At 40.2% G+C, this 13,003-nt stretch overlaps 1 protein-coding gene across 7 annotated transcripts in view; it reads left to right on the forward strand.

Moving 5' to 3' along the window:
• Positions 1-13,003, forward strand: part of LOC136864304 (rho GTPase-activating protein 12) — a 417,475-nt gene that overhangs the window by 363,119 nt on the left and 41,353 nt on the right. For all 7 annotated transcript variants that reach the window (XM_067141113.2, XM_067141110.2, XM_067141116.2 and 4 more), the window contains one exon: positions 6,427-6,561. In XM_067141113.2, the coding sequence (XP_066997214.2) occupies positions 6,427-6,561 (135 nt within the window). The remainder of the gene's footprint in view (positions 1-6,426; positions 6,562-13,003) is intronic.

Here is a 13,003-nt window from a genome sequence, read left to right on the forward strand (position 1 = left end):
TGAGTAGTTCAGCCACTCCTGTATGTTCTGTACAGCTTGGAGAATATTGCTCAATAACTGTTTAGAGAAGTAGCCCAACTTTATCCAAACAATTCCTGAGGTCATAATGAGATTTCTTGAGAAAACAATTGGAGTAATTTCAGATAATTTTCAAAAGATTTTCCAGATGACTGAATTACAGGAGGAACACAGAGGCTTTTTACTGTTTCTCTATGGTGGGTTGAGAGGTTCACACAAAGAAGAAACTTCAGTATAACAGGCACAAGAGGATAGTATTTGGGATCTCATCCAGCCCTTTCATCTTAGAAGCTGTTGAACATAAGTGGAGAGGATGCAGCTGTAGCAGAGATATTGAAGAAATCTTTGTATGCTGACAATTGTATTACATCACTTCATTCTGTAGAGGAACATGAAAAGTTTCACAACATTAGTACTTGCCTTTTGACTGAAGCCAAGATAAATCTGAGATATTAGGCAAACACACACTGCCAAATGAAGAAAACATTGGTTGAAGTTGTGAAACAACTCCTGAAGTCTACACTAATGTTTTAGGCCTCAAGTGGAATAAGAGACTTGGTATGTTAGTGATAGTTACTTTTGAAGTACTTACAAAGAGGGTTATTCTTGCAATAGTACAAAGGATTTTTGAATTAATGAGTTTTTCTTTGTCTTTTTCTATTGGCATTTAAGATATTATTGGGAAAGTTGTGGCAAAGAAACACAACATGCAAGTCCTATCAAAGTGATAGTGATCAATTGTCAATACGGATCATAATGAAATTCATAACTTATGACATGTAAGTCCTGCAAAAAATCCAGTTAAATTACCTTCAGATTCACTATTCCCACCTGATCTTGCAAGGGAATTTCATAACCAATATCAAGAAATCTTATTGTTGGACTGAGTGGCTCAGACGGTTGAGGTGCTGGCCTTCTGATTGCAACTTGGCAGGTTCGATCCTGGCTCAGTCCGGTGGTATTTGAAGGTGCTCAAATACGACAGCCTTGTGTCAGTAGATTTACTGGCACGTAAAAGAACTCCTGCGGGCTTACATTCTGGCACCTCGGCATCTCCGAAAACCATAAACGTAGTTAGTGGGACATAAAACTATTATTATTGTTATTACTATTATTATTGTTATTGTTACAAATAAAAGTCCGTCTGTTTTATTACTCATAATTTTGCTCTCTCTCTCTCTCTCTCTCTCTCATTAATCCTTACTTTCACTTCCCCAAGTCCAGTCACCTCATACAGCAGCTGTGTGTAGACAGCTGGATCTGAACACGGGGCTACGGGCCACTCGACACACGATGAATGTTCGTTGGTTCGGCTTCACAGACAGTCCAGTAATTCACACATTCACATGCAGTGAACAACCAGACAGGAACAGCTCAACAGTATTCAGCAGCAGGACGATACTCATAACAGCGAATATTAACACAGGTCCACTTACCCTCACACTCACGATAGCAGCTTCCCTCGCTGACTCACGGTGATCCTCAGTCCACAGAAATACACAAACACACAGTACTCTCAGATAGTATACAATCTTCCGTTCCGTACACCGTCTCCAGCCCACCTACTCACTGGACTAACTGACACCACAACAACAGTTCCTCGTTCAGTCCGGTGGGACACTTGTGACAGCCAACACCTCTGTTGCCCTCAGTCCAGCCATCAAACCCCAACCCACTGACTCAGAATCCAGCACCAACAGAGACTCCACCACAGAGCCCGACACTCACTACAGCTCCACCACGAAGCCCAGTTCTGACTGGCTGTCCGTGACTAACTTTTCTTTTTATAGCTCGGGTGATGGGAACCAGAAGATTCTCGATGTGGCTAGAGGCGGAACATTCCCATTGAATCTCCAAGAAACTCGCAGGTAAGCCAGCCGATGAGAACAATACACGGAAAGGCCGGCCCCACCCTACAAGTTGGCTGGGAGATCCCAGATCGTCTGAGTCACTAGCCCCTTCCTGGAAATACCGAAAGGGGCTGCCACGGTGCTGGCACATAACATCATTATTATTGTCATCATCATCACCATCATTGAGGAAAATAAAGGTGCAGCATCTAGCTACTGGTGGTGAAATCAATATGAACTACAGGTTGCTACATACTTTGCAAGTCTACCTGCATATGCGGAAGTAGCTTATTTGAGAACTGAGGCAGGTAGTGGAGTGGTGATACAACTATTGCTAGCCAAGGCATGTGTAGCTCCATTGAATGTAATGGTAACAGGGCTAGAGGTCTTGGGTTACCTTATTGGAAGCCACTTTGCCTCTTTAGTTAAGACTACACTTTCACTAGAGAATATAAAGAATATTGTAACGTGTTGGCAGGGTAAATAAATGAATAAATGAGTACAGCACCTGGTAGCATCCTATTGCTAAGATTTATTAACTAAGCACTACAATTACAGATTTACACACACACAGACGATAGCCGAGCCACAACTTACACAAGCACACGATTACATACTTATACGGTTTGCTCTCTCTCTCTCTCTCTCTCTCTCTCTCTCTCTCTCTCTCTTAGTTTCTCATGTTCCATCTACAATGACACACACACACACACACACACACACACACACACACACACACACACACACACACACACACACACACACACACACACACACAGAGTCCCCGATTATTTACACTACACTCACTCAGTCACACTCATTAGCGCTGTCACGGTTCACAGCCTACACGTCAGTCTCGCAGGTCGGGATAGTATCCGCTGTTCACTCAATCCGTCGAACCCCGTTCGCAGACTACACACGTCGTCACACAGTGTTCCCTTCTTCGCCGCTCCAGAACACCCAAGGTTCTTCTCCAGCAGCCAGCCACAAGGGACGCGAACACACACACACGACGTCAGGGTAACAGGCATGAGTCCTCGGCTCCAACAGGCAGATAATTCATCAGGCTGCACTCTCCCAGGCCATCACTGACTGCGCTCCAGAGAACTCACTCGCTCTCACTCACTCTTACTCACTAACTCCGTCTAACTCTCACTGACTGACTGACTGACTGACTGTCACTCCAAGTTACTCCTCTCCTTATATACCCGCTCTGGGCCTTCCAGAACAGTCCGGATGCTAGATGTCTCCAGGAACCTCGCGAGATGGAAGACTCCAGATTAATCGTCGAGTAATTTCCGTCGTCCCATGCGGCGCGACCAAGGACAGAAGAGAGAAGGGCCCGCCCAGCACTTAAATGTTGCTCGCGATTGGCGCGCTCGAGCCTAAGGGGGTGGGGCGATGGGTGACGAGCTCGGCGCGTAGCAACTTGGCATGGCGGACGCTATAACCGTTACAATATTTTCAGTTGAACTCCCCTATGGAGGAACTGGGAAATATTTTTGGGGAAACAGAGTGCAAGAAATCCACAGATTGACAAATCCTGGAGACTAGATGCATATCTCTGCTATGCAAAATCCAGATCATTTGGCATGTCGTGGCTATTTTCCCTCTGAACTGGTGAAATCAAAATGGTGCGAGGGGGCAGAATGGCTATAGCTTATAGGAGAAAAGTGGCCGTCCAACTTTGATGAATTATATGAAAGTATAGCCTCAACTGAAAAGAAGAAAACATCTGAGAAAAATCTGACTGTAATAAACCTAGGAATATGTATGATTTTTACATATTCTGTGATGTTAGGAATTATAGGATGTATGAGGAGATTCATCAGTAATGCAAAGAACAACACGTTAAGGAATTCAGGTCCACTGAAATGTCAAGAATTCATGCATGAAGGAAAACTTGTTAAGTTTCTTCTAACCATTGTCGCTGTCAAAGAAATGTGCAGGACCAGGCAAATTGGCCGTGTGGTTAGAGGCGCGCAGCTGTAAGCTTGCATCTGGGACATAGTGGGTTCAAATCCCACTGTTGGGAGCACTGAAGAGGGTTTTCAATGCTTTCCCATTTTCACACCAGGAAAATGCTGGGCTGTACCTTAATTAAGGCCACAGCCGCTTCCTTCCCACTCCTAGGCCTTTCCTGTCCTATAGTCGCCGAAAGACCTGTTTATGTCAGTGCAACGTAAAGCATATTGAAAAAAGTAAAAGATATGTGCAATGGTCACTGCGCTTATTGAAGAGTAACATGTCTTCATTGTCATGCAGGAACACAGATTTTGATGTCTCAGCTGCAGTTTAAATATTGGATGTAGTGGGTTCAAATAGTGGAAATAGTGGGTTTGAATTCCATTGTCGGCCTTGAAGATGATTTTCCATTTCCACTCGTGGCAGATCCTGGGACTGTAGCGTAATTAAGAACACATCTGCTACCTGCCCAATCCTGGACCATCCCTATCTGAAAACCTTTGACGTGTTATTGCAACTAGCAAAAATCTACTTCTCTTGCTCTCCATTGCCGAGTCCATTATTCTCCAAGGTAACCTGTCATTCTCCATTCACTTCACCTGACCCACCACTTAAGTTGGTTTTTGCGTAGCTTCTTTCCTAAAGTTTATTCCTTACTTAGCCTTTATCTCCTCATTTTGAGTATCCTCTTGTAATTGTTCCCACCTGTTTGTACCAACAATTATTCTCGTTCCTGTCCATCAGTTCAAACTTATGAATAAGATATCCTGAGTCCACCCTACTTTCACTCCCATACAGCAAATTCAGTCTGAAAACAGAGTACTGTAAAGGTGGTTTCATCTGGGAGCTGAATTCTTTCTTACAGAATACTGTTCACTGCAATCTGGAAAATTTTCTTATTACATAACAGCTATAGCACATTGCTTTAAATGAATATTCTACCTGAAAACATTCTGGGGCATGCATGAGCATTTATAGGTTTGGAAATAAGGTTGTTGGATATTTCATAAATAAGGAAATTCCTAAATTTTTGCCAAAAATTAGGGAAACCTATGCTTTTTAGTTTGAAAGTCCTCATTCATAATATACTAAATGAAATGATCATTGGTTGTTTAATGAAAGATACAAAATGTTGTGAAAATTAAATTAGTATATACTTTTATCAAGATATTGTTGGCCTATTTTTAATACGAGGGTATATCAATATCTATCACATTATGAATATCATATTCAGAATGTTGTTTTCCTGAATTTTTGCAGAACTTGAATTCGATTAAACAAAACCAACAGACTAAAACAAACCTGAAACCACAAAACAACCAACTCTTTCAGCAAGTGCGTTTTCAGATTTCCCCTTTCTCATTGAGTCGTCATTCAATTATCGATTTGCGTACGTGTGATCGATAACACGAACCTATGATGATATAGATGTTGATTCCCATACGGAATCTGAAATATCTGTCTTGAATGACAGCACATGAGGGCGAAACGCTGGCAACCAAGAATGAGTTAGCTGGAAAATTTATAATGTCCAATAACGGACCATTTATATTGGTATTATTAACACGAACCTAGTCGAAGAAATTGTATCGATTATACCAGTGAAGTAGCCGTAATTGTGTTGTGCCAAATTGAAGCTGCTAAACAGTAAGTTTTTACTTGTCATCATAAGGGGGGGAGGGGGGGCAGGAAATTTGGGAAATTTTCATCTTTAGTCAGGAAGTAGGAAACTGTTCCATAAATCATCTATATGTCGGGAAATTCTGCCAACATCAGAAAATCTGTCAACACTATTTTGCATAAACTACGAGAGATGGCACAGCGGGAGGTCAGGATTCATTTGTCTGTCACTCTTTTATATCATGCAGATTTGAAAGAAATGTAATTAGAAGCAAAATCTTGTAATTTATTATTTACTGTAGTCTAAAGTACAAATGAGCCATATTCAGTATCTGTCTGAGAATCAGCATCCACCAGTGCTCTCAGTATCCTTGTGTGCTGACTTTGCAGGTTGCTTGTTAAGTGGATTAGGCTTGCCCAGATATGTTCTATGATATCACACTACTCCTCACCTGTTCTAGGTCAAATTATCTCCAAGTCATGTCATAATTCTTAAGATGTAGAAACTTGGAATGCATGTTTCAGTGAAACTGCAACATTCGCAAATGCAGTATGAATTAAAATAAAAATCCAAGTGTCCTGCCCAAATCTGGACATTGGCGACCTATGGTACCCCGGCTATGCCAGAGGTCACAGATCTGTCATCCTGAACTACACTTTACTTGCAGTAGGGATGGCCAGTTCCTTTCCACTCCTATAGCCAACAGCAGGCTACCCATCCATGTGGTGATCACGCCCAATATGGCTTAACTTCAGAGATCTCATGTTATCTAGTGTTTTAAAGGAGCTACATCACTGGCAATATGAATTTGGTGTTACAAAAATACCATATTGATGTGACACTTCCGGTGGAATTGAAAAATTTGAATGTTTCATTTCTATTCCATATAGACTAAGACTAGGGCTACATGTATAGAAATTGATTGTGCTAACACTTGACTACAGCAGTTACTAAATGTAAATTTTTAAACAGGTAAGAACCATGAAGGCAGCACAGAAGATCAACTGTCTAGTTATGAAGAACAAACCAAGATCCGTAATCGTCTAAAACGCTTCTTTCACCGTCGCCCAACCCGAGAGACTTTGGCCAGAAAGGGGATCTATAAAGGTACTCACAGTCATTGATTGTTCTTCCTTGAAGTATTTGAGAAATATCCTATCCATGCATGCTTACCCGGTAATTTTTGTTATATATATAAATGTGTGTGTTCTTTCAAGAACGAAACATGTCATTCTATTTTAAGTTGTTTCTTTTGCAGATATAATGCTGATACCATATGTTTTCTCTTCCAGCTAGTTTATAAATGTATTTACTCAGAGTTAGTTTAGGCAGACTGAAGACCCGATCATTTATAAAAATAAAAAAAATTACCATCTAAGCATGCATGAATAGAGTACACACAAAAGGGGGACACAGGACCAGATTTTTCAGGTGTGCTGTTTAGACTTGAAGACATTGTGTTGTGTATGGCAGGATTTTTAATTATTTTGATTGCTATCCATTATGCGAGACATGTAAAAGTGTGTTTTGAGAATTGTTTGTCAAGCTATGAATATTGGATACTAATATCTTTTTAACCCTGCAATACACGACACAATGCCTTCAAGTGTAAATAGCACATTTTAAACATGCTATTCTGGTTCTCTGCTTGAAGCCAAGATATATTTTGTGTTATTTATTGCAGTTTTATAATAATGGAATCTTTTACTACTACTACTACTACTACTACTACTACTACTACTACTACTACTACTACTACTACTACTACTACTACTACTACTACTACTACTACTACTACTACTACTACTACTACTACTACTACTACTACTACTACTACTACTACTACTACTACTACTACTACTACTACTACTACTACTACTACTACTACTACTACTACTACTACTACTACTACTACTACTACTACTACTACTACTACTACTACTACTACTACTACTACTACTACTACTACTACTACTACTACTACTACTACTACTACTACTACTACTACTACTACTACTACTACTACTACTACTACTACTACTACTACTACTACTACTACTACTACTACTACTACTACTACTACTACTACTACTACTACTACTACTACTACTACTACTACTACTACTACTACTACTACTACTACTACTACTACTACTACTACTACTACTACTACTACTACTACTACTACTACTACTACTACTACTACTACTACTACTACTACTACTACTACTACTACTACTACTACTACTACTACTTTTGCCAACTTTTGTTATACTGGTATATATTATAGGTTTGTTCCAATACGATCAGAAACAGTTTGCAAACTGTCTGATGCATGCGCAATAAGGGAAGAGCATTCCAACTAACTTCAAAATCGAACACGGACTTCGAGTTGGTCGTTCCAACAGACTGTAGAACATCCATGAAACGGTTTGCTGACTAGCAAAGCAGCACATGGTTTAGAACAAGAACTGTTTGTCAGAGATGTACACCAAAATAACGGTGAGCTGTTCATTGTGGTCTATAGCTGTGAGTAGCTGATCGGTCATCAACCGCTGGCGGGAGCAGGCGACACGTTAAATTCAAATAAGAATAATGAATGATGATATTGAAAGTGATTCTGATGTTTTAGTGGACACAAAATCCAGTGAAGATGATCTGTAGATACATTACAATATCCCAAAAGCAAAAAATGAACATTATTTAAGCAAGTTTTTTTTTTACTTGTTTGCAATTACGTTTAAAAGTTACATACCGAGCAAGTTGGCCTGTACCTTAATTAAGGCCATGGCCACTTCCTTCCCACTCCTAGCCCTTTCATATCCCATCATCACCATAAGACATGTCTGTGTCGGTGCAATGTAAAACCAATTGAAAAAAAAAGTTACATGTAGTGAAATAAATAATTTAGTAACCAAAATCTCTCTCTCTCTCTCTCTCTCTCTCTCCCTCTCCCTCTCTAGAAGAAAAATGCCCCACTCATCATCATCATCATCATCATCATCATTGTTTCCCATTATCCAGCTGTAGCCGGGTAGGGGCAAATATGGTTCCTCTCCAATTCCTTCGGTCTTTCCACCACTCCTCCTCCAACACTGTGTCCCAGTCCAGGTTTCTTTCTCTAATACTGTGTTGGATTGTGTCCTTCCATCTCGATCGTGGTCGTCCGCGGCCTCTCCTTCCTTGCATTTGCGTTTCCATCACCTTTTCTGACATTCTTTCATCACTCATTCGCTTTATGTGCCCAAACCATCTTAATCGGCTCTTCTCTATTCTATCATTCGTTTTTTCCACTCCAATTTCTTCCCGGATTTTCTCATTCTTTATTTTGTCTCTTCTAATCTTCTGTATAATACTCCTCAAGTATTTCATTTCGGCTGCCTGTATTCGACTCTCATCCTTCTTTGCCATTGTCCAAGTTTCTGCTCCGTAAGCTGTTACGGGTACGTAATACATCTTGTACATAGTTTCCTTTGCTTCCATTGGCACATCTTTGTCCCATAACATTTTTCTTACACTATGATAGAAACCACTTCCAGCTTGAATCCTCTTACTAATTTCAGCATCCAGTCGAGCATTCTCAATTAATACATTCCCCAGGTATTTGAACGTCTCTGCTACTTCCAGGGGCTTGTCTGCAAGTCTAATCTGACCTTTCCCTTCTTTCTCCCCTTTAGTCATAACAAGAGTTTTACTCTTTTCCACTCTTACTTTCAATCCACATTCTTCGATCTTCCCATTCACCACATCCAATTGTTCTTGAACATTCATGCCCTCTTCTCCCCAAATCACAATATCATCTGCAAATAACAACATGTTCATTTCTCTTCCTCCATATGCTGCTTTTGCTATTCTCATGATGTTATTCATTATTATTGTAAACAGGATTGGTGATAGAACACTTCCCTGTCTCTGCCCACTAGTGATTTTGAACCAACTTGTCCTACCAACTTGAGTTTGCATGCAACTACAACATTCCTTGTACATTGCCATGATCATTTTTATTAATCCCTGTCCAATTCCTTTTTGCACCAGACTGTCCCAAACTTTAGTTCTGGGGACACTGTCATATGCATTTTCAGTGTCATTGAATGTCATCACCATATCATTCCCATACTCCCATTGCTTTTCCATTAGTTGTCTCATAATGAAAATGAGCTCTGTTGTTGACCTCCCACTTCTGAAACCAAACTGATTTTCCTGTATCTGATTTTCAACCCTCAACCTTGTGCTACTTTCCAGTATTCTGTCCACTATCTTAGCAACATGGAATATCAGGGTAATTCCCCTGTAGTTCTTCAATACTTTCTTATCGCCTTTCTTGAAAATTGGGATGATTATCCCTTTTCGCCAATCCTCAGGGACCTCCTTATTCTCCCAGACAATCCTGAGAACTTGATATGTCCACTGCAGGCCTACAGCTCCAGCTGCCTTTATCATCTCCACTGAAATTGCATCTATTCCAGCAGTTTTTCCATTCTTCATCCTTCTTATTGCCATTTCAATTTCATTCATTGTAATGTCTTTATCCATTTCTTCATCAACTAATTGCCTTTCATGGTGGTCCATTGAATGACTATCATTAGTTCTCCTGTTCAGCAACTTCTGAAAATACTCTCTCCATCTATTTCTTATCTCTTCTGGCTTTGTTAATATTATGCCGCCTTCATCCTTCACAAATCTGGTGTTTACTTGATCTCTCTTTGTGTTTCGTAAGATACTATACAGTAATTTCTTGCTGCCCTGCATATCATTTCTCAATTTCTGTGTGAATAAGGCCCAGCTTTTCCTCTTTCCTTCCTCCACTACTTTCTTTGCCAAATTCTTTGCCTCCACATATATTCTTCTACTTTCTTCAGTCTTAGATGTTTTCCATGCTTTTCATGTCATTTTCTTCCTTCACTTTAATCTTTACCCTTTCATTCCACCAGTGTGTGTCTTTGTCTTTCACATTTCCTGATGTTCTACCACATACCTTTTCTGCACATCCAACCAGTGCTTCCTTAAATCTTTTCCATTCATCTTCAACATTCCCCATCTCCATCCTGGGTACCAAGGGCATTATTTCCCTTTGAAATTCTTCTTGTATTCTTTTCTCCTTCAACTTCCATACTTATTCTTTTCTCTCTTCTTAATGGGGGTTTTTCAATCTTTCCCACTTTCAGTTTTCCTATCACCACTCTATGATCTCCACCAAAGGCTTCTTCAGGCGTGGCTGTAACATGTAAAAGTTTCTTCTGATGTTCTTTTTTGATGATTATATAATCAATCATGGTCTTTGTTCATCTGTCTCCCCATCCATACCTTGTAATCTTCTGACTATTCTTCTTCCTAAACCAGGTGTTTCCAACAATCATTTGGTTCCTCATGCAAAATACCAGCAACAACTCGCCTTCTGGATTTACATTTCCATATCCAAAGGGCCCTACAACATCTTCCTTTCCTTGTCCTTCCATTCCAACTTGTGCATTTAGTTCTCCCATCGATAGCAGTTCCTTATCTTCTATCTCTCTCTCTCCACTTCCTCTGAAAAGTAATCTAGATGTTCATCTATGCAACCCGTTTGTGGAGCATACAAGTGGAATAGATCTTTCATGCCATTTTCAAACTGGAATCTCATCACCATCATCCTATCACTGACGCATTTTCTAGATTCCACATATTCTTGGATTTCTTTTCTAAGTATGATGGCCACTCTATTTTTTGCTTCAGGTCCTCTGCTTTAATACAGCCTGTATCCTTCTTTCAGAGGAATCTCTCCCATACCCCTCTTCTTGGTCTCACACAGTCCAAGTATGGCTATATCTTTTTCTTTCATGAAGTCAACCAGTTCTTCTGTCTTTCCCATCAGTGTTAGGTCATTTACTGTCGCAGTCTTGATGTAGTTTGGTGCTGGTTGCCCACTTCTCACAGTTCCCCCAGCACCCAAAGAGCTGCGCGTTGCTTTTAGCAGGGGATGTCCTAGCCTTTTCCGAGGCACCATATCTGCTTTATCCATATAGGCTATTGTTACGATGGGCTCGCCACACCCAAAGGCTTTTTATACCTACTGCTAGGTTCAAAATTAGGCCCCCCCAACGTGGAGACAGATACCTTTCGTAGCCGCTCCTCTGGTGTACAGACGCTTCGTGTTTGCCCCTTCCGCCATCTCCGCATCTCCACCGTACCAGAGTTCATCTCCTCCGTAGATGCCATTGAGGACTTCACCCATAACCCAGGGCAGGGTTTTTAAAAAAATTTTTTTTAACTTGTTTGCAGTTATGTGTAAAAGTTACATACCGAGCAAGTTGGCCTGTACCTTAATTAAGACCATGACCGCTTCCTTCCCACTTCTAGCCCTTTCATGTCCCATTGTCACCACAAGACCTGTGCCGGTGCGACACAAAACCAATTGAAAAAAGTTACATGTAGTGAAATAAATAATTTAGTAACCAAAATTTTATATTATCTCTCGCACGCACGCACACGCACGCACACACACACACACATTGAGAATAATGCAGAAAGATATGAAGTAAATGACCAGTACAAACATCAGTCTGGCCAATATGGAAAACTTTCTGCACTGAGTCAAGTTTTCTGCAGTTGCAATAATAATAATCATTAGTTTGGCTTTTCCAGAATAGGTTCAAATTTTCCTATTGCTCATTGGGCATCAGATTGCAAGTTTCCAGGATGTTGTAGATAGTTGTGCCGTGCAGTTAGGGGGCGTGCAGCTGTGAGCTTGCATTTGGGAGATAGAGTGTTTGAACCCCACTGTTGGCAGTCCTGAAGATGGTTTTCCATTGTTTCCCATTTTCATACCAGGCAAATGCTGGGGCTGTTTCTTATTTCCTATTCCTATCCCATAATCACCATAAGACCTGTCTGTGTCAGTGCAACATAAAGCAACTTGTTAAAAAAGAAGCAGGTAGATCTGACATTCCTCTGACCTCTCTGCATAAAATTGTCAAACGGCTGACAGTCTTTATTAGCAACTTATCTCTACAAGTGATAACATGGCGTACAGAGGATGAAAAAGAAAAATATCGAGCAACATTTTAGAGATAATGAATTTCCGGAGTCATAGGTGCCATAAATGGTTATCACCTTGAAATTGATAAACCTGCAAGCGATCCTGACTCATACCTAAATAGAAAAGGACACTATTCCGTAGAGATATTTTTTAATTTTTTTATTTATCGAAATAGGCTATGTCACCATAGTAAACCACTGTTAATGAATGAATATACTGGTACATCATTTGATTATTTATAGTAGTTTTAATTTTCAGATGTAAGCTGTTTGTGACCACAGGCAAAAAAATTTGGATGTATTTCTGGGTAATCTTGGTTCTATGCATGATAGCAGAGTATTTAAAAATTCATCTCTTAGCAATAATTTCGAAGAAAAATATTGTTTGTATTATCTTTTAGGTGACAGTGGCTATCCTCTGAAGACGAATCTACTAACCCCCTTCAAAGACAGAAGCCAACTGAATGAACATCAAATTAATTATAATGTGAGACTGTCTAGAAGCAGATATGTCAGTGAACACATTTTTATGATA

Source organism: Anabrus simplex, chromosome 2 (assembly GCF_040414725.1).
Source record: "Anabrus simplex isolate iqAnaSimp1 chromosome 2, ASM4041472v1, whole genome shotgun sequence".
Taxonomy (NCBI): Eukaryota; Metazoa; Arthropoda; class Insecta; order Orthoptera; family Tettigoniidae; genus Anabrus; species Anabrus simplex.